The sequence below is a fragment of the Balaenoptera borealis genome (genome assembly GCF_965194805.1).
Source record: "Balaenoptera borealis genome assembly, chromosome: 1".
In the NCBI taxonomy this organism is placed as follows: domain Eukaryota; kingdom Metazoa; phylum Chordata; class Mammalia; order Artiodactyla; family Balaenopteridae; genus Balaenoptera; species Balaenoptera borealis.
Window position 1 is genome coordinate 150,551,662 of NC_138860.1, and position 27,301 is coordinate 150,578,962.

The window sequence follows — 27,301 nt, forward strand, 5'->3', positions numbered from 1 at the left end:
TGAAATACACTTTGATATTACTCTATCCACTCAAGCTTTCTTTTGATTAGTGTTACTGTAGTATATCTTTTCCCATCCATTTACTTTTAAACTATCTGTATCCTCATATTTCAAGTGGTTTTCTTATTCACAGCATATAGCTGAATCTTTCTTGTTTATCAATCTAACAATTTCTCCTTTTTAATTGAGGGTGCTTAGGTCATTTATAATTAATGTGATTATTGATATGGCTGGATTTAAATCTAGCATCTTGCCATTTATTTCCTATTTGTTATATCTCCTCTTTCTTCTCCTTTTCTTCTTTTTCAGCCTTCTTTATATAATTCCAGTTTATTTTTGTTGGCTTATTAGCTATACCTCTCCATTTAAATTTTTCTAGTGGCTGCTTTTAGATTTTTATTCTACATCTTTACTTATCAATCTACTTTCAAGTAATATTATGCCACATCCCATGGCATATAGAAACTTTCCATCTGTATACTTCTATTTCCCCTCTCCTGGAAATACTCTTTGTTTCTATGTAAGTTATAAACTCCACAAAACATTGTTGTTAGTTTTGCTTCAAACAATTATCTTTTAAAGAGTTTTTATATTTACCTATATATTTAACCATTTCTGCTGCTCTTCATTACTTTGTGTGGTTCCAGATTTCCATTATTTGGCATTCTCCATGAAGGACTTCCTTTAACATTTCTTGTGGAATAGGTGGCTGGTAATACATTCTTTTAGCTCTTATATTTCTGAAAAAGCATTTTGCTTTTCATTTTTGAAACATATTTTTACTGGGTATAAAATATAGGTTAACAGGTTATCTTTTTCAATATACTTTAAAGATTTTGTACACTGTGTGGCAGATTGAACTGTTTTGATGAGAAGTCTGCTGTCATTCTTATACTCATTCCTCAGTATATAATGTGGATTTTTTTTCTCTAGCTGCTTTTAAGATTCTTCTCTTTACCTCTGGTGTTAAGCAATTTGATTTTGATGATTATAATGTTCCTTAATGTAGTTTTCATCCTGTTTCCTGCAACTGGAGTTCATTGAGCTTTTTGAATCTATGTGATTATACTTCTCATTAAATTTATAAAATTTTTTATCACTGATTCTTCAAATATCTTTTCTGTCAACCCACTTCTCTCCTTTGGGGACTTCAATTACAGAGTTAGGCCATCCAACACTTCCCACATCTCAATCATGTGCCATTCATTTAATTTTTCAGCCTTTTCTCTTTGTGTTTCGTTTTGGATAGTTCTGTTGCTGTTTTAAGTTTACTAAATTTTTTCAGCAGTGTCTGATCTGCCATTAATCTCATCCAGTGTATTTTTCATCTCATTGTCATTTTTGTTTCTTGAAGCTTGATTTGGGTCTTTTTTATATTTTCTGTGTCTCTCCTTAACATGTATGTGCCTTGATCTTGTTGAAGCTTTATTTTAAGCTTGTTAGGTAGGATCAGAGCAGCCTAAATTTATGGATAACTTCGATCCTCAGGAATTATTTGTCCCTTTCTTACTCTAGCTCGTAAGAATACAAATTATTCCTGGACCTTTGAGAAATGTGTTCCCTGCTCCTTTCCAGTGTTTTTCTCACATACATGCACTGATTAGTAATCAGCTGAAGACACAATAGGAACCTCCTGCAGATCTCCAGAGTTCTCTTATTTCCATAATCTGTCTTGCAAATTCTAGCCATCATGCCCTCCCTACACTGTCTTCAATGCAGGGAGACCTCTAGGCTCAGTTTAGGTTCCCCCCCTAACTGCACTATGGCCTGGAAACTCCAGACAGTAAAGTAGGGTAATCATAGGGCTCACCTTCTCTGCCCCATTGTCCTTTGTATTTTCCCCCCACATATTTTGTCTTGATGTTTAGCTATTTACAGTGGACTGCTATGTTAGTGTGCTAGTGCTGCTATAAGAAAGTACTGCAAACTGGTGGCTTAAACAATAGAAATTTATTGTCTCACAATTCTGGAGGCTAGAAATCCAAAATTAAGATGTCAGCAGAGCTGGTTCCATTTGAGGGCTGTAAAAGGAAAGATTTGTTCCAGACCTCTCTCCTTGACTTGCAGAGTCAAGGACTTGACTTGACTTCCATTTTTCCCTATGCCTCTTCATATCACCTTCTTTTTATGCATATCTATGTCCAAATTTCCCCTTCTTAGAAGTCATACTAGATTAGGGCTTCACCTCTGTAAAGACCCTATAATCAGCCCTACAATCAGATGTAATCATTAAACTGATGTCTATGAAAATCGGTTTAGTATAGTGTTTAAGAGTAGGGACACTGGAATTAGAGTGTCTGGGTTTGATTCTAGCTCCAACACTTGCTCACTCTGTGCCTTAATTTCCTCATCTGTAAAAAGGTAATTATCCTACTCATTTCACAGAGATAGTGTGAAGACACATATATGCTTAGAATAGTACCTGATATATAATATACCCTCAATAGATGTTAGTTAACACAATGATCAAAATAATCTCATCATAAGAACATGAGTAGCGTTACCTAGACCAACAGAGATCTTGCATGGCCTTGATGAAGGAGATTAGAAAATTTATATACAACGACTACTTCATTTATTAAAATCACTACTTCAGAAATATTATCTTCTTCTAGCTTTCTAAGCTTAAAGTCTTTCCTTATATGGAAAAAAATGTTGCCTGCCATTTCAGTAAACAAAGAATGTTGCCTGCCATTCTGGTAAACAACAAATGTTGCCTATCATCAAGTCATCAGCCACTGCACCTGCCACCAACAGTGCACCCTTAGGGTAAATCAGGATGGAGAAAAACAGGATACTGGCCCTAGAGAGTTAAGATGCCTGTCTAAGGAATAATTTCAGTGAGCCCTGACTGTTGCATTTTCCCATATATAGAAAAGCACTAAAATCATTAACTTGAGATATCTGGTTTTTTTATGATTAGCAGTACTCTTTTGATGTTCAACTACATGTTTTGTTTTGTTTTGTTTTTTCCCAGCAAAAACTCCTATAAATCCTGGCTCCTCCCTTACCTCTTTGGAACAGCTCCTCAGAGCTATCTGAGAGGCTGTATCCTGGGCTATAGTCCTCAATAAGGCCACTGTATAAAACATAATTCTCAACTTTTACGCTGTGCTTTTCTTTTTCTTTTCAGTTGACACTAAGAGGTCCCCTCTCTCCACATTTTACATACAGCTGCCAAAACTCAGTTTTCTAAAATTCTACTTTGGTTAATTCACTTTTCTGCTTTAGAACCTGTAAAATCTCTATAAATTATCATATTAGAGTCTAGACTCCTTTGTGTGGTTTCTGAAAGCCTCTGAATATCCAGCAGTCTCTTTGTACAACTTCATTTCCCAGTCGCCTTTAGCCTCTTCTTCACTAGGCAGGTTGATATCTCCCGTCCTCCCTACAAGACATGCCCATTCCTGGTGCTTTCCTGCCTTTTGTTTAGGCTGGTATCTATCCCTCTTTTCACTTATTTTCCACCCTTTACTTTATAGTGCTTACACATCCTTCACTGTCCATTTCAAATCTTTCCTTCATTTACATCTACATGAATGTTTATAAACATCTACGTGGAATGTGCTGCTCTGGCTGTTAGGGATTCAGGCTCATTTAGAAATAAAGCAAATTCCTGACTGCTTCATTTATCAGAGCTCTCCCTTCTTCGAATCTTTAATAAACTTCCAATAAGTTTCAGCACTTATTTCCACATTACTTTATCTTTTAGTTATTTTTATATTATTTATATATCTATATTTTGTTTTATATTTTATATTGTTTATATTTTATTTGTTTCATGTCTTCATTCAATATATATATTTCTTGTGCAATTACTCTATACTAGATAGACTGCTAATGATACAGTGGTAAACAAGACAGACACAGTCCCTCATGGAACTAAAAGTCTAGTAGAGAAAACAGACACTGAATAAGGAATTACAAATGTAGTGAGTATTACACATAGAATGTGTGTTATTAAATGAAAGCTTATCTGAAATAAATATGTGAAAAAATGAAAGCTTATCTGAGAAAATACCATTTAAACTGAAACCTGAAAATTGAGTATGGCTTATGCAAATGAAGAGTAAGGGAAGTATGCAACAATAAGAAAATAGCTTGTGCAAAGGCTATAAACAAAAGAAAACATAGTTCAGGGAGTGATAAGAAAAACTAAAGGTACAAATAAAGAAAAATGAATGAGAGGAAAAGTGGAATATTGTGGTGATTAAATGAAATAATGTATAAGAAATTACTTTTTCAACTATTAGACACAAGACAATTCAACTGTCCAAGATCATGAGAAATAAAATTACACTGAGTTAAAACAAAAATTGAATTAGAAGGGAGGTCAGTCTGCTAAATCAAGTAAGAAAAATAAGTGATATATAATTGGTAAACTTTATTGAAAATTAAATGTAATAAATGACAAGAAATACAGTTACTGTTTTTGAACAAAGATTTCTGAACCTGCACAACCATAAACCTAGGAGGCAGAATTCAGATAAAGACAGATAATATGAATGGCAGCTGTTGTCATGAATGTCCTCAGTCAAGTACTGAAATAATTATGGGGGCCTCATAGCTTTTACAAATATACTTGTATAAACAGATCTAATTACCAAACACAAAGTACCATCTTGCAAACACCAAGGATAGCAATGTACGTTATCCACTTGGAGTTGACATCTGATCATCTCACTTCTGGACAATAAGCTCCCAGAAGGCAAGCATAATGTCTGATTCATCTTTGTATCATATCACAGAATATATTTAATAGACGTTTGTGAAATAGATAATAATACTTCAAATATGGGAAATAAAACAAGTTTTCAAAGCATAGCCTCCTTTAAAAACTATTTAGGGCATAAATTACATAAAAATAGTTCTCTTTAAAGATTTGACTCTAGTTTAGCATGGTTCCAAGGTAGGACTATCTAATAGCTAATGGTATCCCAGAAAAAATTAAGCACACATTCTAACTACTATTTTCTAGTGTCCTGAAAAAAGCCATCAGACAGAAAGCCACAGGGTAAATGTTTTCTTCAAATAGGTCATTCCCACATAATAATACTGAGCCCTGAGCTTAAAAGTCCAGTAAGACATTTCTGTGATTTTAAGTGTATATCAAGTATAAAATGTTTATTGAATGTACAAATGAGTAAGTGAATAAATGGCTGAATGAGAAAGGAAAAAAGAAAGGAAGAAAAGGAAGAAAGAGAAGGAGGGAAGAAGTTATTTTATACCAAGATATGGTGGAAGAAGTAACTGTGGAGTTATCACCCTGTCTAATAAAACAACAAATTTTAATATTATATCAAACTAAGTTTTAAATTTTCTATTTTAAATCACAATGATTACTATCCAACACTTTAGAACCCATTTTAAGAAATTTTTAAATTCAAGTACTACTTCACATGGCAAATAGGCAAGAACAGTTATTACATAATCCTGTTAATGTATGTGTAGTATGCACAATTTCATTTTAGTTACAAAATACAGCTTAATTCAAGATGCAATCATTTGCTTTCAAAACCTTATTTAAAAATAATTTTGGGACTTATAGGTGAGCTATGATTGAACATTAAGTATAGTTAAAAGTAATACATACTTATAGAAAGAGGGAAAAATAAAAGATCCCACCACTAATAAATATTATAAAGTTAATTTTATACTTCAATCAAAACGCAAATCTGTCACTGATTGTCAGCATCAAAAGGTCAAAACACAACAAATGACACAAGCAAAGACTAAATAAATCACAAATTTAACATTTTATCTTTCTGTTATGGAATTCCCTATCACTGATCTAACTCATATAATATTATGAACTGATTTCACTGCCGATTAACTAAAAATTTACATGTAATCATGTATTTCTCATCTTCATTTATGATATTCAATTATGAAAAATTCATGGGAAATCTTACCTCGTTGTATCTGTTGCTGGGAATTTTGATGCTGGTTTTCCGAACTTCCATATCAACCACCAAACCTTGAACTACTGGCAATGTATACTGGTAATTTCTAAAGTCCTGGGCAAAAGCAGATTGAAGTGGAAGAGAGAATTCATCAACGGCAGGATTTAATTTATAGTAATAAAATTAGCATAAATAAAAAGAATGTCAAAATTAAAAGATCTCATTCATTTAAATAATAAGAAAATGTATAATGAAAGCCCCATTGTGTATATTCTACTCTCTGATTAGCCTGTAAACTCTTACAAAGAAGCAGACTAAAAAGTTTCATATACCCTTTATATACAATATTAAACAAATATTTGAATGTTTATCCCTGCTTTGTCACCACCTAACATTTTCTGTATATATTTAACTATCTCCTCCCTCTAAGGTAATAAGCTCCAATAGGGTAGGGATGCTCACTTGTTTTGTTCTTGTTATATCCCAAATGCCTGGAACATCCTGGGGACTAAATGAATACCTGTAGAGTAAAACATGCACGCATATATACATCACATCTAGTATGGTTGCAGCAAAATGAGCAAGAATGGTAGGAGATGAGGTCAAAGTGATAGCACGCAGCTAGATTTCATAGGGTCTGGTAGGTCACCACAAGGACCTTTGCCTTAACTTTTAGAAGGCTTTTGACCTATTTTAACGGATCTCTCTGACTTTCTCTGTAAACAATAGATGGAAAGGGAACAAGAATAGAAGAAAGGATATCAGATAAGCATAATAAAAATAATCCAGGCAAAAGACAGTGATAACTTGAACGAAGATGTTAACAGTTCAAAAGATTGTGAGAAGTTTCAAACTCTAGATATATTTTGAAGGGAAAAAGGACAATATTTGCCCGTAGGTTGGATGTGGAATGTGAAAAAAAAAAAAGATGATTCTGAATTTCATGGCCTGGGCAAGTTGAAGACAGGAACTGCCATTTACTGAGATGTAGAATATGATGGGAAGGGGAAGTCAGAAGACTGCAGGAGAAGAACCAAGAAAGAATGGTGTCCTGGAAGCTAAGAAAAGAAAATGTATAGATATTAGTAAGTTGCTGGATGGAACTGTGTGAAAATTATCTTCTGATTGCTTCTATTCACTCAGGAAAATTGGGGCTAAGCCATCAGCTGAAACTGAGGAAAGGAGAGGAGGCACTGGAAATTTGAGAAGAGATCCCATGCAAATAGTCATCTAGAGGAGTAGGAATGTATTATGGACCAGGAAGGACTGCCAGGTAGGTCCAAGAGCTTCCTTAATGGTATTGGTCATGAATCTAAAATGAGACCGGTGAGTATGCTACTCTTTTTGTCTTCACTCATATTTAAGTTTGGATGTAAGTTACGAATGAAGGAAGAATTAGATCCAACCAGGTATAATCAATTGACTTTTGATAAAGGTGCAAAGGCAAGTAAATGACAAATGATACTGAAATGAATGGACATACAAATGGGAAAAAAAAGAACTTCAAACAATGCCTAACAGTCATAAAGATTAACTAAAAATGGATCACTGACCTAAATATAAAACATAAAACTACAAACTTTTTAGAAGAAAACATGGAGGAAAATGTTTGTGATATAAGTTTCAGTCAAAAAGTTCTTAGATATGATATAAAAAGAACACTCCATAAAAAAATTAATAAACTGGACTTCAACAAAATTAAAAACTTTTGTTCTGTTAAAGACACTCTTAAGAGAATGAAAAGATAAATTACAGACTGGGAGAAAATATTTTTAAATGACACAAATCTACCAAAGGACTTACATTCAGAATAGATGAAATACTCTCAAAACTCAACAATAAGAAAACAACAACCATATTTTTAAAACATGAACAGTTGGAAAAATTTGAACATTCACTAAAGATATAAAGAGGACAAAATAAGCAAATGAAAGATGCTCTAAATCATTCATCACAGGAAATATACAAACTAAAATCACAAAAATTAAAACCACTAGACTCCTGTTAGAATGGCAAAAATTAAAAACCAAAAAGGAGAAATAATAAGTGCTGGCCAAAAAAAAAAGGATCCTTATACCTGATGAATGCAAAATACTGCAGGCATTTTGGAAAACAATTTCAGTTCCTTATAATGTTAAACATACAATATGGCTCAACTATCCCACTCCCAGAGAAATGAAAACTAAATATTCACACAAAATTTAATACATGGATGTTTATAGCAGCTTTATTCCCAGTCGCCAGAAACTAGAAACCCAGATATGCATCAACAGGTGAATGAATAAACTGTAGTTCAAACATACAATACAACACTACTCAGCAATAAAAATGAATGACCTATTGATACTGAAGGGTACCAGAATATACTACTCCTAAATATGCCTCTTGTTAATCAGTCTTTGGCCAGTCTAATTTAGAGGGCCCCAGCTGAAGAACCTGAGATGAGTATAAGAAAAAGATTTTATTTCCTTCCCAACAATACATACAACACAGATTAATCTCAAATGCATTATGATAAGTAAAGGAAGCCAGATTAAGAAGGCTACATGCTGTATAATTTCCATTATAGGACAGTCTGAAAAAACTAAAACTATAGGGGCAAAGGATCAATGGTTACCAGACATTACAGGTGCACCAGCAAATTTTCTGGTGATGGAACTGTTCTGTATCTTGATTGTGACAGTGGTAGTAACGTAACTGTATACATTGTCAAAACTCTTAGAATGTACTCCAAAAAAGGTGGATTTTACCATACATAAATTTAAAAAAAAATTTTTAAAGAAAAAGGTAGATTTAATCAGGGTTTACATTTTGCCAGGCTACCAAAACACAGGGTAAAAGCGAAAAAAGAACTAGAATTATGTAAAAAAGTGATTTTAATGATGAAACCATGGAATCTTAATGTAGATAAACAGAAAAGCTGGAGGAGTGAGAAACAGTGAAAAGGTGTTGAAATCAATAGGTTGTAAATCCTGGTAAACTAGGGAGAAAGTGATGATGTAGAGTGAGATGCTTCAGTAGATAATCCAATAAATATTTGTAAAAATGAATTGAGATAGACCATAAGAACCTTAGGCTGCTGTTGCTTGATTACAGGATAAATATCTCCTTTTCATTCCAAAATAGATTACAATCTGAAAGAAAAACTATCTTGTCAAAAATGTGACTAAAAACTAAAGTTACCAAGGAGGGACAAAGGGATGGGGGTTGGAATAGAAGAATAGAGAGAGAGATCTTATAGATTAAAATATAATTTAAAAAATTTCACTTCTGGCCAAGATGGAGAAAAGGGGACTGGATTTAGCCTCCTGCCTTAAACGACCAAAATTTGCACAAAACACATGGAACAATGATTTCCAAGACACCAAATTTCAGACAACAAAGGACAGTGGTCCTTGAGAGACAGGAAACAAACAAGATGAGCTCTATGACTGCCCAGGTTATGCTTTAGGAGAGTTTCCAAGCTCAGATGCAGGAAGCGGGAACCCAGGCAGAGGCTGGCAGACTTCCTGAGTTGAGGAGACAAAACTGAAAATCGAGAAAAAATTCAAGGTATTTAGAGTTCACAGGACAGAGAGGAGAAAACTGCAGAGAGAGAACTCCAAAGGTTCACAGAGGGTCGCATCAGAACAGCAGTGTTCTGATTAGCAAATGTGTGTGAGGATACTTCTTGAGGCTAGTGAAAGAAATGCCTGAAATGATTACTGGGAGCATTATGTGATACACAGGTCTGTGAATAGTGCCTATTCCCAAAACCCAGATAGAAAAAGCTCATAATTCATGGGCACTGGGTAAAGTATTACTGTATAATAAAGAATTTGGCTGACCTCTGCCCCTGGTTCCTGGGAGGTAACCTCTAAACCCGTGGAATTTCCTGAGTGATATGAGTGCCTTTGTTATTCCTGGCAGACTCTGAGAGTCTATGTCAGTTTGATGACACTGATGCTAAAAGGATAACTCGGGGTGGCGGCCGGCCATTTCAGAAACACCAACCATGTGATGAGAGGCTGGGGCTCTGAGGCACGTGATATCAGCCTGACTTCTGCAGAGTGCCGAAGTGGGGCTGGAGACTGAGTTCAATCACACAGCTGGTGATTCAATCAATCAGGCCTCCTAAGGAAACTCCAATAAAAACTCAGGGCACAGATGCTTAGGAGCTCATGCCGTATGTATTGTTACACATCAATGTACGTGGAAAGTGACATGTTCCTGAAGACACAGAAGCTTCTTGTTTGGAACCCTCCCAGACCTTGCACTATGTGTCTCTTCTATCGGCTGCTCCTGATTTATATCTCCTTTGTTATAATAAAACTGTATCATAAGTACAGTTGACCCCTGAACAACCTGGGGGTTGGGGCGTCAACCCCTGCACAGTTGGAAATCCATGTATAACATTACACTCAGCTCTCTGAAGTGCAGTTCTGTATCTGTGGATTCAACTAACCATGGACTGTGTAGTACATATTTATTGAAAAAAATCCACATATAAGTGGATCTGAGCAGTTCAAGCCCATGTTGTTTAAGGGTCAACTGCATAGTACTTTGCTGAGTTCTGTGAATCATTCTAGTGCATTATCAACCCTGACGGGCTAGTGGGATCTCCCACACTTGTATCTAGTTAGTCAGAACTGTGGGAGGTCTGGGGACCCCTGAACTTGCAGCTAGCATCTGAAGTAATGGCAGTCTTGTGAAGGACTGTGCTTAATCTGTGAAGTTTGGCTTAATTCCAGACAACACCAAAAGTCATTACAAATATAGCTGAGCTCTGAACAATGTGGGGGTTAGGGGCACTGACCCCCTCTGTGCAGTCAAAAATCCATGTATAAATTATAGTCGGCCCTCCATATCTGTGGTTCTGCATTGGAGGATTTAACCAAGAATGGCTCATGTAGTACTGTAGTATTTACTGTTGAAAAAAAAATCCATGTATAAGTGGACCCTCACAGTTCAAACCAGCGTTGTTCAAGGGTCAGCTGTACTCAGAAGGGTTTTGCCTTAGTAGTGGGGAATAATCAGCCCTATACTAAACAAGACTTTGGTTCCACCTTACAAATCTTAAAAGCAAGACTCAAAAGGATCAACCTATTTTTTAGATAAATTAACTGTGTTATTTGTAACCAAACTCAAGAATTTTTATAGGAACATAAAAATACCTGGGATCCAACAAGGTAAAATCACAATATCTGTCATCCAATAAAAAATTTAAAAAATACCAAGGATGCAAAGAAGCAGGAAAATACAACTCAAAATGCGGGGTGGAGGTGGGGGGAAATCAATCAATGGCAACTGAGTCAGAACTGAAACACATGTTAGAATTACCAAACAAGGACATTATAATACTTATTATAATTATATTCCAGATGTTTAAAAAGTTAAGTACAGGCACAGAAGATATAGAAAAAGACCCAAGTCAAACTTCTAGAGATGAAAATTACAATGGCTGAAATTACAGGAAAAAAGAAAAAGGATGGAATCAATGGCAGTTTAAGTACTTCAAAATAAAAGATTACTACAATGAGGTATCACCTCACACCAGTCAGAATGGCCGTCATCAAAAAATCTACAAACAATAAATGTTGGAGAGGGTGTGGAGAAAAGGGAACCCTCTTGCACTGTTGGTGGGAATGTAAATTGATACAGCCACTATGGAGAACAGTATGGAGGTTCCTTAAAAAACTAAAAATAGAACTACCATATGACCCAGCAATCCCACTACTGGGCATATACCCAGAGAAAACCATAATTCAAAAAGAGTCATGTATCACAATGTTCATTGCAGCTCTATTTACAATAGCCAGGACATGGAAGCAACCTAAGTGTCCATCGACAGAAGAATGGATAAAGATGTGGCACATATATACAATGGAATATTACTCAGCCATAAAAAGAAACAAAATTGAGTTATTTGTAGTGAAGTGGATGGACCTAGAGTCTGTCATACAGAGTGAAGTAAGTCAGAAAGAGAAAAACAAATACTGTATGCTAACACATATATATGGAATCTAAAAAAAAATGGTTCTGAAGAACCTAGGGGCAGGACAGGGATAAAGATGCAGACATAGAGAATGGACTTGAGGACACGGGGAGGGGGAAGGGTAAGCTGGGACGAAGTGAGAGTGGCATGGACATATATACACTACCAAATGTAAAATAGATAGCTAGTGGGAAGCAGCCACATAGCACAGGGAGATCAGCTCGGTGCTTTGTGACCACCTAGAGGGGTGGGATAGGGAGGGTGGGAGGGAGATGCAAGAGGGAGGAGATATGGGGTTATATATATGTATAGCTGATTCATTTTGTTATAAAACAGAAACTAACACACCACTGTAATGCAATTATACTCCAATAAAGATGTTAAAAAAAATTAAAAAGTTCTAACTCAGAAAAAAATAAATAAAAATAAAAGATTAGTGAACTTGAGGACACAGCAATAAAAAAAACCTGTCCAAAATGAACACACAGAGGAAAAAAAAACACTGAAAAAGAAATAAAGAGAGCATTAGTGAGCTGTGAAACAATTTCAAGCAGGCTAATAAGTCTATTAACAATGGAGTCCCTGAAGGAGAGGAGGGGTGGACAGAAAAATTATTTAATGAAAACTATAAACCCACAGGTCTAAGAAGCTCAGAAAACCCCAGCACAAGAAACATGGAAAAAACTATACCAAGGCACATAATCAAATGGCTCAAAAATAGTGATAAAAAGAAAAATTTCAAAGCAAAGAGAGAAGGATAAAACATTATGTAGATAGGAACAAAGGAGGGAATACATATTTCTCATCTGAAAAACTGTCAGCCTAGAATTCTACATCCAGCAAGAGTATCTTTCAAATACAAAGGACATTGTTAGAAATACAGATGCTAAAAGAATTCACCACCAGCCAATCCACACTATGAGAAACATTACAGGAAATCTTTCAGGTAGAAGGACAATGACACCAGATGGAAATACAGATTTATACAAAGGAATGAAAAGCACTGGAAATGGCAACTACATGGGTAAACCTACAAGAAGCTTTCTTATTGTTTACATCTCTTTTAAAGATAACTGGAACTATAACTACAATAGCATGACAGAGTGAGGAAATAAACAAGTCCCCCCAAAGCAACTAAACAGTTGGGTAGATTAAAAAAACAAAACAAACAAACAAAAAAACCATTTCAGTGCCCTGGAATTAGACCAAAGACATACAATACACTGAGATGTGTTCATTCATAAAAACTACTGAACTTCAAGTAAGAAGAATAGAGTTGAATCTGTGATTTTCTTGCCTGGGGCTGCCTTTAGCCCTGTTCATAGTTCAGCCAGGGCAAGGTAGTTTGTGAAAACAATAAGCTTTGCTGCTTGAAGGATCTTGCTTGATTTGGAGTGTCTCAGTTAAAGTGGTAATCTCAGTGGCTAGTGAAAAGGACCAGTGGCTCTGTTAGCCTGAGGTTGCTAGCCTATTTGGAGCAAGTAATGAGCAGGCAGACTAGCCAGAGATTTAACAAGAAGTTCTGGTAATGAGACAGACATAGGGAACTTCATAAACTCTCCAAATACCCAGGACTGATCTTAGTCTGTGCACATGTGCAGCAGTGACTTTAATGGGCCCAAGCCAACCAACCTTCTTGGTCAACAGGGTTAGAGCCCGTGCATGTGCAGAGGAGACATGAGCAAGTCCAGCAGAAAAGAAAAGAATGACGTTTGAATCCCAGTCCATGCAGATCCATCAAGAAAGTATAGATGCCTTACTGGCTAGAGGTATTTGAACACAAACTCTAACCAATCTTTGGCAAAAGAGTAAGCTACACAGACACAGGGGACACCACCAGGATGCCAGGCTTAAAATTAAAACACGACATAATGCTGGGTGCTTTAAGTATAACTACTCCTCACAATAATCCTGCAAGGTCACTTAGTTAGTGTATAACCAAGAGCCAGAATCCTGTACTATTTCATTCCAAACCTCCATATACTTTCCAAAGAATATACATGTTCTGTTCTTTTCCTATAGCATAAATCTTCACCTACGTGAAGAAGCAGGGTACTAACAAAATAATAAAATCCTTCTCTTCCTTCTCATGCAAACCCCAGTAAGGAAAAAGAAAATAAAAATTCCCAACTTACTGCTAGAAGATTCATGATGGTATGCCCCGTCTCTCCAAACAATGGCTTCCGAAATCTGACACTGAACAGTGGGCAAGGATAAACTATGGAAATGAGAAATGATCAGACTAAGCTTGGCAGCTTAAAATTTTGGTAAAAGAGACATCATGTTTCACAGAGTTCTCAAAATATAATTGTAATGACTCATTAGAGCATAAAATTTAGGGCTCAGAAAGTATTTACCATAACAGCATCACAGACAAATTTGGAGCCTTCTACAAACCACACCAGTCTTTTGATGCAGCTGTTTCAAAAATGAACTACATGTCTTAAGAAGCACTCTTTCCCAAACTGGATTAATATATTCCAGGAAACAAGTATCTCCTGATTCCTCTGTGCTCAGGAAGTCTAAAAGAGTTCACTCTTACACATTTCTGACTCAGGACCCTCCTTAGACAAGCCAAACACCAGGTGATCCTATTAGCTGGCTCACTCCTCGAACTTTACGGTTTAAACTGCCTGTACAACACAGGAAAATACAAATGTTTTTCCTCTGCACACAAGCCTTTCCTTTCCCTACTTCATTTAGCTGATTCATATGCTTCTTTCACAGTTCAGTCCAGAGGTACCTTGGTCCTTCATTCTCGGTGAAGTTAGAGCCCATCTTTGAACTCCCAAAGAACTCTGTTAACTTTGAACATGTGTTTTGACATAATATACTACTATAATTATGATTTCTATGTCTTCCTTACAAAGGTTCCCAAGAGCCTATAACCACGTCTCAGCCATTTCTGAATTCCGGATTTACTACACATGGTAGGCCTTTATTAAATTCTTGTTGAATGAATGAATAAGTGAAAGACTGAAGGTGACCTGCTGAAAACATATAATACACTGTTTTATGTTTTATAAAATAATTTTTAATTATCTCATTTGATCCTCTTAATAATACCATGCAATATAAAAGGCAAGTATTATTATCTCCAGTTGCAAAGGAAACTGACAATCAGACAACTTGAATGACTTCACCCAAAGTTACAGAGCTAGTTAAGTGGCAGAGTTAAGAACTTTATTCAAGTGGTCTGATTCCTAGACCAGGGCAACCTTGATTAGGAAAAGATATAGAGTTTAAAATAAAGCTTGCATGGGACTTCCCTGGTGGTCCAGTGGTTAAGAATCTGCCTTCCAATGCAGGGGATGCAGGTTCAATCCCTGGTCAGGGAACTAAGATTCCACATGCTGGGGGGGCAACTAGCCCGCGCGCTGCAAGTACTGAGCCCGCGTGCCTCAACTACAGAGCCCACACGCTCTGGAGCCCATGTGCCACAACTACTGAGCCCACGCACTCTGGAGCCTGCTCGCCACAACTAGAGAGAAGCCTGTGTGCTGCAAAGAAAGATCCCACGTGCCGCAACTAAAGATACAACACAGCCAGAAATAAATAAATAAATAAAATAATAATAAAATAAAATAAAGTAAAGCTTGCATTTAGGCCTTAATGTCTTTAAAAACAATCACAGCTTAGTTGCACTGCTACGGCCATGGGCAAGGAGGCTCTTTTGTTGCTTACTTTACCAGCTGAGAGTGATCTCTATACCACTAGCTTCCAGTATCTATTACATTATATAAAATATAATTTGTCATAACTATTTTCCAACCAAGTGACAAAAAATATACTTACCATATATAGATACTATAAAAAATAAAGTTACTTGTTAAGTTGATATTCATTTTTTCTGAAGATGATCATGTATCTATCAATTAACCTACAAAACCAGTAAGTTTACAACGCAATAATGTTATTTTGAGTTCTTCCCATTATAGCCAAAATAAGTAGAGACACTGGCCAAATTTAGCTTAGCTATTTCAAAAGAATACTTCCGTTTAATTGTATCACCATGGGGCTCTCTGAATATCTCAAGTCTGTTTAGTCATTATGTCTTGGTCATATGGCTTAGAAGAGGGTATTTTATACTTACGTCGATATTCGGCTCCAAGTCTCAACATTAGTCGGATGGGAAACACTTTAGCCCAAGGAGTTTCCCATTTCTGGATGAGAATCCCAAACAAGTAAGGTGGGGTTGGGAGTACTAGGTCTTGCAGTGACTGGTAAGTAGATGTCACATATAAGAATCCGCCATGTTCTTTACTGCCAAGGAAACTTTGACTGAAGAAGGAATGTCCCAAGTTGCCTACAACATTCCCTAAAACAAAAAAGTACATTAATTACCATCAATAAATCAATCATATTTTTTATAATCATTATTCTCAGCACTGGGCCAGACACTACCAAACAATAATTCCCAACCTTCCACTATGAAAGACACATATCATATTTATAAAGTTGTTTTTAAATAAATGGCATTTGTTAAATGAAAATTCGTTTTCCAATTTTATCAGGGCTTCTGGTGAGCATAAAATACCTTGTATTATCACACTCTAGTTTGTCTGGCTAAAAGCCAAAAATATTGATGCCTTCCTTTAGACTAAACTTACTGTATGAATTACTTTAGAGGTCTCAGTATAAAAATTATTGCCTCAAATGTCACAAAAAAAATGTTAAGATTAGGTACCTGCTCTCACAGAGCTTACAATCCCATTGAGTAAATAAATTCAATTCATGAACATAACGATTAAGACATTAAGTACAGCTATATATGAGATATTAAGGGAGGAAAATTTATGGAGAAAGTAGTAACACAGACAGGATTTATTCTATTTTTGCTTGAGACAAATATGAAACATAAACAACTTAGGGTTTATTTAAATTCATATTAGGCAGGTCTTTTGTTTTTTAGTTGCAAATGCTCTTAACTAAGCACTTTCTAATTCAAATATTTTCTGAATGAAACAGCAACAAATCACCCTTCATTAAGGAGACATTTTCCTCAGTTTAGAACTACAAAAGAACTTCATGACAAGAGCTGTTCAATAATTTAACAGCAGATTTGTTCACTAGACATGTGCAAGCTTCCTTTGATACCTCTGAAAGAAATAACAGCAAATACAGAAATCGCCATCAGAGAAGTTAATGCTTACTTTCCCTGAAAAATAGAGTCTATTGCAGAACAGTTCAATGATGGAACATAGAATCCTTGAGTGAAGTGGAAGCTATGCTGACAGTAGGGACCACAAGTGAAGGGAACATCTCCCCACAAAACCCAGAAACTTTATGACTGAAAGCCATGTTCACCTGCACATCATCATCTGCCAAATACATTTAGGGGTAGTACCCTTGCCCCAGGATTAACAAAATCTGGGGGACCTCCCTGGCGGTCCAGTGGTTAAGACTCCACGCTCCCAATGCAGGGGGCCCGGGTTTGATCCCTGGTTGGGGAACTAGGATCCCGCATGCCACTTGGCACGGCCAAAAAATAAATTAATTAATTTAATTAAATTAAAAAATAAAAAATAAATGAGAACCTAGGGGGAAAAACCCCCCAAATCTGGCTTTATGTTTAAGCTGCTGGGCCAGATCTATAAAAACAAAATAATCCCCATATCAAGGAAGTAGTATGTTATTTTGAAAAAAATCAGATTTTGGAGTCTCAGAGACATGGGTTTGAACACTAGATCCATCATTTACTATTATGAGATTGGGGGCAAGTTACTTGACTTCTGTGAGCCTCAACATCTGTGACAACAGGGCAAGATTATACTAAATTTCAGATCTGATGTGAATAAATGATAGAATATATGTAAAATGCCAAGCAGCACCTTGCACAGTCTGTTCTCAAAAAATGTTAACTATTACTTTTGTAATGCAAATATACATATAATGAATGATCAACCAAACATTATACAACTTTCTTTACTTTATCAAAGATTTTAGAGTAAAGTTTTTATAAATTTTCATCTTTTCACTTGAGTTGGGGTGTGGGGAGAGAATGGGAAACAAAAGAGAAGATTTTTTTCCCTCCACAATGGAGACTACACCACAGGAGTCCTCTAAAGCGCTAATGACAGCATAATGTTTATCTTTCACAAGAATGCCCTAGTGAATACAGCTCAGAGGTGAAAACTGTGTTAAGCTTGGTACTCAAAGCATTCATTCATTATTCCTTTGGGATCTCCCTATAAGAGACTGGAATCTATTACTGGTTATTTTTCCACAGATACTAATAACTTTTCTGCTTCTACCACCTAAAAACCCTCCTCCCTGCCCAATCACACGCAGATTCTTATGTCCCTTTACATTATAAAATATATCTTTTATTTTTTAAGCATTTACTTTCTTAAAAATTGATAGATCTCTATCAATTTTAATGAATAATTTAGTTTAGATTGCCATTTATCACCTCATCTAAAAATAAGTAACATTCCTTGGGTATAGATATCAACTAAAATAAAATACAGGGTATGAGAATTTGACCAAAAAAAGCTTTCATTTGAAGACTTTAACTGGGGCTCCAACATTAAAAAGAATTCCAAAAGAAAGCAATGTTGGGAGTGAAAGAGAAGTAATACTCAAAGAGAGAATAACTAAGAATTTTCTAAATTAAAGAAAGAAATGTGTTTTCAGATCAGAAGTACACTTTAAGTACAAAAATTAGCTTAAAAATATTCTAAATACATTTTTGTCTAAGTTAATTCTTAGGCTGAGATAAACTTTCACATTAAAAAAATGAAAGATCAGGGACTTCCCTGGTGGTCCAGTGGGTAAGACTCCGCACTCCCAATGCAGGGGGCCCGGGTTCCATCCCTGGACAGGGAACTAGATCCCACATGCATGCCGCAACTAAGAGTTCGCATTCCGCAACTAAGAGTTCGCATGCCGCAATTAAGAAGTCCGTGTGCTGCAACTAAGAGTCCACATGCTGCAGCTAAGAAGTCCACGTGCCGGCAACTAAAAGATCCCGCGTGCCACAACCAAGACCCAGTGCAGCCAAAATAAATAAATAGGTAAATAGATAAATAAATAAATATTTTTAAAAAATGAAAGATCAAACTTCATTGTGTTTGAGGCCTATAATTTTATTAGTATATTACACATTAATAAAAATAAAATTCAAAGAAGTTGAATGCATTTAACACCATACAAATCAGTAATATAGTGCCTTAAAGTTTACATTGCCTTTTGATAAATCTATACAGGATAAGAAAGAAATTTAAACTAATCAAAAGTGCATCTGGGTTAACCCAGGTGGCTACAATTTAAAGGAAAAAAATAAGGAAGACTACAGAATGAGAGTAGGTGACAAAAAAGAGATAATAAAAAGAAAAAGATCTTTCAAAGATCTGAAATTATAGAAACTTCCCAAGTGACCTGCTTGAGTGACCCATGGTATTTCTTTCTCAGGGACCAGAGACACACTGGGTCTCAGAAACACTCTTAAGCTGATCTAAATAGTATTTTCCCTTCTCCCCAAGTCCCAGTGGGAACAGGAAGTCAAGAATAATAAGCACAGCATTTTTATTAACAGAAGTGTTCTCTCAGGACTCCTTTCCTCCAGGTGATTTTCCACCAAATGACAAAAAAAGCTTGCTAGTGACATCACACCAACTGATTTACTCCCCAACTCACGGTTTTTAAATTAAGCCTCTCCAACGTGCCAGACCATTTGTTCTAAAGGTTGGTATACAGAGTTGACCCAGACAGATAAAACTCTTGCCCTCATAGAGCTTATATCCTAATGAAGGAAGACAAACAAACAATTTCAGTTAGTAAAGTTAGTGATAAATGTTTTGAAGAAAATACAACAAGGAAGGTAATGTGAATGATTGATGGGGGAAGGGGAGAGAATACTTCTTTAGCCATGAGAGTCAGGGAAAATCTTCAGAGAAAGAAACATTTGAGAACAGACCTGAATGAAGAGAAGAAATCAGCCAGTAAAGCTCTGAAAAGAACAGCACTCCAGGTCGGGCAGGAGTAAATTCAAAAGTCATGAATCGGAAATGAGTATGACAGGTTCAAAAGTCACAAAGATGATCAATGTAGCTAAAGCAAACTAAGGAGTATTAAGAGATAAGGTCAAAGAGACCTTTAAGGACTAGATCATATAGGACCTTTATAAAATTGGAGTTTATTCTAATTGCAGTGGGAAGACAATGGAAGGTTTAAGGCAGCTTTAATTGTGCCATCACATTCATCACCATGTTACTAGGCTACACAAATGTGCTCTCAATTCATAAGGATTAGATTTAGGACACCCAAGAAATAGTTGAGAGAAGATAAACAAGTCCGCAAATGTAAAATTGTGAATAATTTAAAGGGAACAAAAAGCTGTTTTCAAATGTAGAAATGATCTAACCTACAAGGTTAATATTTATGTTCTGTGCTTATAATTGTCTTCTTGCTTTGTTCTGAAGTTAAATCTAAAAGTTGAAAATCAGTAACAGTGTAAACCTTATTATACCCTTAATAATTATATAATTATTATAATTGATTATTAAATATTAATCAATTCACATTAACATTTCTCTTAATAATCTTCTTTTTTTTCTTTCATAATTGAGATTTTATTGGTTGTTTTGAGGATCAGTACACAGACATTTCAATTTGTACACAATTCTCAACATACGTACCAAAAACCTAAAAAATCATGTAGTTGTGATTCTTTTCTGAACAGTTATTCCAGTGACTTTCCAGCTTAAAATTTGGGGGCAAATTTTCCTTCGCAGGATATCAAGTACCAATATCTTCAAATATTGATATGCTGTTACATTGTAAGTCCCACTAATTCACAATTTAATATCATATACACTACATACTCAAATTGTCAATCGTTCACAGCACATTAACAGTTACTAGAAGAACTGGACTACCACGACCAAAGTTGTTACAGAGTGCACAAAATTGTGCCCAGGAGAGCCAAGATCAAGGGGTGAGTGGTTTGCTTTAGGAAACAATTCTACCAAAAACAACATGGGAAGAGAAGTAATTTAAAGTGTTTAAGACATTAAATGCACACCTGACTCCAAACTGCCATTTAGTATGCTTTGTATTATAGGATATAAAAGCTACCCTCCATCTGTGGAATGTTAAGCTGATACCCAAGACAATCAAAGCCTCCCATATTCAATATCCCACTATTTTCTGGTTGTACCAAAAAGTAAACAACCAGCAAATGATTTCACCTCTTAAAAAAAAGCATTTACACTTAAAAAATGGGATGAGGTGGGATTCCTTCCTTTTTAAAAATGTTTCTAGAGCTACTAAAAAACTTGCATTTACAAAATAGTTGATAAAAATATTCCTCTGGATTGTACAAGAAGGGAAACAGGGACCACTGATAGGACCAGGTGTGTGATATTAATCAGACTTGGCTTCTTTCTCTCCTGCTTCATCAGAAGCTGGGCTCTCCTCATTTTTAGTTTCTCCATTTTCTGCAGGTAAGTCTTCTTTAGTCTCTTGGTTAGCCACTTCAGCCTGTTTTCCCTTTGCTCCCCTTTTCCCTTTTGTTTGCACTTTTTTGTCGGAAGATTTATCCTTTCCTGCCGTCTTTTTTGGCTTCGTTTCCACTTTTGCAGGAGCTGGTTTAGCTGACAACCTCGCCGATCTCCTCTTGGGCTCCTCCTTCGCCGCCCCCTCAGCGGAGCTGACCTTCCTCTTGGGCATCGTGGCGGCGGGGCGGGCGCGTGCCGGGTGCCTGCGGGCCGCGGCGCGCCAGAGAGCCTTCGCGAAGCTGGGCTGCCTGGCCGCTGCCGCTCCTCCCACCCTTAATAATCTTCTTGAAGAGAGAAATATTAAACTGGAAGAATTCACTGAATAATGTACCCAGGATCCAGCACAAAAAAGCAAAGAGAAAAATTATACAAAAGAGCAGTTAAGAGATATTGAAGACTGATTTCAGAGGCCCCAACATCAAAAAAAGGTTTCCAAAAATAGACAACATAGGGAATAAAAGAGTAGTAACATTGAAAGAGATAATAATTAAGAATTTTCCAAAGTAAAGAAAGAAATGTTTTCAGATCAAAAGTACACTTTTAGTACTCAGTAGTAAAAATAAATCCACATATGTGTACACATATAGACCCATGGAATAGAGTCCAGAAAGAAACCCATGCATAGAAGGTAAACTAATATTCAAAAACAGGACCAAGGTAATTCAATGGCAAAAGTATAGTCTTTTTAACAAATGGCCGTGGAACAACTGAATATCTATCTATAAGCAGGAAAAAATCAAAAACAAAATGCACAAAAAAATTCCCAAAACAAAACTTTGAGAACAAAACTTCAAGACTTACCCCATTCCCTGTACAAAAATTAACTCCAAATTAATCATAGATCTATATGTAAAAGCTATAACTATACAACTTCCAGAAAAATACAGGTGAAAATTTTGGTGACCTTGGGTTAAGGCAAAGATTTTTTAGGAAACTGAAGACAAACTATAAAAGAAAAACTGATAAATTGGACTTCTATCAAATATTAAAGCTTCTACTCTTTGAAAGATAGTTAAGAAAATAAAAAACATAAGTCATAGACTGGAACATAATATCTGCAAAACGCACTATCTGATAAAAGACTTGTATCCAAAATTTATGTAGTACCAATAACTCATTAAGAAAACAACCCAATTTTTAAATGGGCAAAAAAAGAGCTACAGATGGCAAATAAGCATATGAAAAGATGCTCAATATCATTAGTTATTAAGGAAATGCATATTAAAACCACAAAGAGATACCACTAAACACTCATTAGAAAGGCTTTTTTTTTTTAAAGGAGTATCAAGTGGTGGCAAGGATCCAGAACAATTGGAACTTTTCATACATTGCAGGTGAATGGATAAACAAATTGTGGTACATACATCCATTCAACCATATAGATGAATCTCAAAAGCACTGCGTTAAGTGAAATAAGCCAAACACAACAGTGAGATTCCATTTATATAACCTTCTGGAAAATGCAAAACTAGAGGGACAGAAATCAAATCAATAGTTGCCAGGGACAGAGGGTAAGGGGAGGGGATTAAATACAAAGGGACATGAGGCAAGGTTTAGAGATGATGAAAACATTATATATCTTGATATTGGTGGTTGTTACCTGACTGTATCTGTTTGTCTAGACTCACTGAACTGAATATATGTATATTTATATACAGTAATATATGTCTGAAAAGGCACATATTATTGGATATAAATTATACCTCATAAATCTGACTAACAAAAACAGAGAACTTTAATAGTGGACTTACAGATAATCAAGGATAAAGAGAAAATCCTAAAAGCCAAAGAGAAAAGACAAATAACTACCTGTTAAAAAAAGAAAGAAAAAAAACTAGACTGCAGGAGATGCCAGAAGACAACGAAGTAATACCTTCAAAGTACTTGCTAAGGGGAGGTTAAAGGAAGAAATGAACGAATGAGAGAAAGAAGGAAGAGAGGAAGGGAAAAAAATCTGTTAACCTAGAATTTTGTAGCCAACTAATTATTCAAGAGTGATGGCAAAATATTTCAAACATACAAGGACTAATGGAGTTTAACAACCATAGGCCCTCACCAAGAGAACTAATAAAAAGATGTATTTCAACAAGAAAAGCAAGTCCTAATGGAAATATGGGATACCAAAATAGCAGATATACAGAAAATATAGTGGCAAATTTAATAATTTTGATTGAATTGAATATTGATACTGATATTGAAAATTGAATATAATTGAATTAAGTAAAAACAATTATTTTTTCTTTTACAAAAGGTAAAACCAACCACAATAATAGTAAGAATGGTAAAGATATTAAACGAGTGAAGCATGCTTAGGTCTGTGTCACATTAGGGAGGATAGAAACGCTCTGAGGCAGAATTCTGTCTGCTCCCTGGTGTACATGCCTTGTTTAATTCCCTCCCCTTGCGTGGGGAAAACACCTATGAATATGATGGGTGTCACTCCCATGATTAGGTTACTAATTAACAAACTTTGAGTTCATCAACAGGGAGATTATCAGAGTGGGCCTGACATAAGGTCTTTAAATCTAGGTCTAGAGGTCAGAGAATCAAAGCAGAGACACACTCTTGATGACCTGAAAGAAAGGAAACATCCATGTTGTAAACTATCTATGGAGCCATGAGGCAAGGAACAGCAGGCAGTCTCTAGGAGCCGAGAGTACTCCCCAACCAAGAGCTAAAAGAAAGCAGGGATTTGTAAGAAAGTGAATTCTGCCAACAACCTGAGGACCTTGGGCTCCAAATGAGAAGCCCAGCATGGCTGACACCTTGAGGCACCCTGAGCCGAAGATTCAGCTAAGCTGTGCCTGGACTCCTTACCTATGGAAACTATGAGATAATAAATTTGTGTTGTTTCAAGCCACTAAGTTTGTGGGTTAGAAATATAGTAATAGAAAGCTAATACATACTGAATAACTTAACTCTGTCAGAAAAAGGTCATAGTTGAGTGTTTACGTTGAAAAAATTAAAGGAATCCCAAAGAAAATGCTAACATAATAGAAACATGAGTAAAAGACATAAACAGGGACATATTTGTCACAGAATACAAAATGTACATCGCTAATAAATATATGAACATATGCTCAGCCTCATAAATAGTTAGTGAAATGCAATTCAAAATGAGACACCGTTTCATATCCACCAGACTGGCAAAAATTAAAACTCTCATAATATCAAATGTTGGCAACTCTTATACACTGAAGATGGGGACAGGTAGATATAAACTGGAAAACCTCTCTGGGAAATAATTTAACATCATCTAATAAAGTTGAAGAAATCCATGCCTTATAAACTTATACTCATAAGTATACATGTACAAAAAAATTTAAAGAACATATCTGAATAACAGTAAACTGGTAAGAAGAACAAACTGTTCATCATGAAGAGAATTAATAAACTGTGGTAAATTTATGTAGTTCGTATAAAACAGTAGCCTGAAAATGAATGAACTAGAGGCATGAATGAATGCCAGAAACATATGGTAGAGTGAAAAAAACAAAGCACAAAAAATGTGTACAGTGTGATAACATTTGTATAAAGTTCACAAACACACGAAGTAATATAATCCTTAGAGATGCAAACATTTGTGATAAAATTACTTTTAAAAAGCAAGAAAAGTATAACACAAGATTAAAGACAATGGTTACCCTAGGGGTTGAGGATGGGAAGTCTGGAAGGAAGATGTAATCAGGAAAGAAAAAGGAGAGTTTCAGTGGATTGGTCATTTTTATTTCCCAAATTGGGTATTTTGTTTGTGGGTGGTTATTTTGTTATTAGGCTTTATAACTTGAACAATTACTAATATACATGCTTATACACTTTTCTACATACCAAATAGTTTTTAAAGATAATTAAAGGCATTCAGAAGAAGAAATTGCTTCTATCTGGGAAGATCATCAGGGGAGAACTCATGGAGAAAGTGGTCATTGATACGACTTAAGAGAACTGATAGGATATAGATAGTTGGGGTTTTGGGAAATAGCATGGTGTGTGGGGGGGCATCAGGATCACAGGTAAAGAAGTAGGATATCATCAAAGTATACAACAAACCAAGTAATGTTTAGTTTGGCTTCACTGTAAGTATGGGGAGACTACTGGTGGGAAATGAGACTGGAAATATAGGATCAGATTATGTAGAGCACTGAATATCAGAGTACACAGTTTATTCTAAAGGCAACACAAAGCCAGTAAAGGTTTTTGAGTAAGAGAGGGAAATAACCAGAGATTAACTCCAAAAAAATAATCTGGTAGATAACAATTCATTGAAATTCATGTTCTGAATGTCTGTTTGCAAAACATAAGAGTAAAACACGGAGGAGGAGACCTTCAAGATGCAGGAGTAAGATGTGGAGATCACCTTCCTCCCCACAAATACAACAAAAATACATCTACATGTGGAACAACTCCTACAGAACACCTACTGAACACTGGGAGAAGACCTCAGACTTCCCAAAAGGCAACAAAATCCCCACGTACCTGGATAGGGCAAAAGAAAAAAGAATAAACAGAGACAAAAGGATAGGGACGGGACCTAAACCTCTGGGAGGGAGCTGTGAAGGAGGAAGTTTCCACACACTAGGAAGTCCCTTCACTGGCAGGGATGGGGGGTGGGCAGGGGGGAAGCTTCAGAGCCACAGAGGAGAGCGCAGCAATAGGGGTGCAGAGGGCAAAGCAGAGAGATTCCCGCACAGAGGATCGGTGCCAACCAGCACTCACCAGCCTGAGACGGCTTGTCTGCTCACCCGCCAGAGCAGGCAGAGGCTGGAAGCTGAGGCTTAGGCTTTGGAGATCAGACCCCAGGGAGAGGACTGGTGCTGGCTGCGTGAAGACACCCTGAAGGGGGCTAGTGCACCACAGCTAGCTGGGAGGGAGGCCGGGAAAAAGTCTTAACCTGCTGGAGAGGCCAAAGACCATTGTTTCGGGGTGTGCAAGGAGAGGGGCTTCCTGCTCCATGTGCCCACAGATGGCAGAGCACCACCTAAGTGAGCTTCAGAGATGGGCATGAGCCATGGCTATCATTTTGGACCCCAGAGACGGGCATGGACCGCTAACACTGCCTCTGCTGCCACCAAGAATCCTGTGTGCAAGTGCAGGTCACTTTCCACACCCACCCCGGGAGCCTGTGCAGCACACCACTGCCACGGTCCTGTGATCCAGGGACAACTTCCCTGGGAGAACACATGGTGCACTTCAGGCTGTTGCAAGGTCATGCCAGCCTCTGCTGCCGCAGGCTTGTCCCACATTCCAATTATGACTACCGTACCCCTCCCTTTCCCCAGCCTGAGTGAGCAAGAGAGCCCTAATCAGCCACTGCTTTAATGCCCTCCTGTCTGGGTGGGGAACAGATGCCTGAGGGTGGCCTACGTGAAGAGACAGGGTCAAAACCAAAGCTGAACCCCAGGAGCTGTGTGAACAAAGAAGAGAAAGGGAAATTTCTCCGTGCAGCCTCAGGAGAGCGGATTAAATCCCTGCAATCAACTTGATAAACCCTGTATCTGTGGAATACCTGAATAGACAATGAATGTTCCCAAAATTGAGGTGGTGGACTTTGGGAACAACTGCTGACTTGGGGTTTGCTTTCTGTGTCTGACTTGTTTTTGGTTTTATGTTTATCTTAGTTTAGTTTTTAGTGCTTGTTATCACTGGTGGGTTTGTTTATTGGTTTGCTTCCTTTTTGTTTTTCCTTTTTTCTTTTTGTGAGTGTGCATGTGTATGTTACTTTCTATGATTTTGTCTGTTTAGTTTTGCTTTTAACATTTGTTTTGGGGTTTTATCTGTTCATATTTTTTCCTTCCTTTTCTTCCAAGCCATGTGGCCGGCAGGGTCTTGGTGCTCTGGCCAGATGTCGGGCCTGAGCCTCCAAGGTGGGAGAGCTGAGTCCAGGACACTGGACCACCAGAGACCTCCCGGCCCAAAGCAATATCAAT

At 36.7% G+C, this 27,301-nt stretch overlaps 1 protein-coding gene and 1 pseudogene across 7 annotated transcripts in view; both read right to left on the reverse strand.

The window, feature by feature from the left end:
* ZFYVE9 (zinc finger FYVE-type containing 9) overlaps positions 1-27,301 on the reverse strand; it is a 188,347-nt gene that overhangs the window by 34,235 nt on the left and 126,811 nt on the right. For all 6 annotated transcript variants that reach the window (XM_082370184.1, XM_082370183.1, XM_082370182.1 and 3 more), the window contains 3 exons: positions 15,971-16,195; positions 14,013-14,095; positions 5,913-6,017 (listed from right to left, as the gene is read on the reverse strand). In XM_082370184.1, the coding sequence (XP_082226310.1) occupies positions 5,913-6,017; positions 14,013-14,095; positions 15,971-16,195 (413 nt within the window). The remainder of the gene's footprint in view (positions 1-5,912; positions 6,018-14,012; positions 14,096-15,970; positions 16,196-27,301) is intronic.
* Positions 20,423-21,663, reverse strand: LOC309618403 (non-histone chromosomal protein HMG-14 pseudogene; annotated as a pseudogene). Its single transcript has one exon. The product of its transcript is annotated as a non-histone chromosomal protein HMG-14 pseudogene (transcript).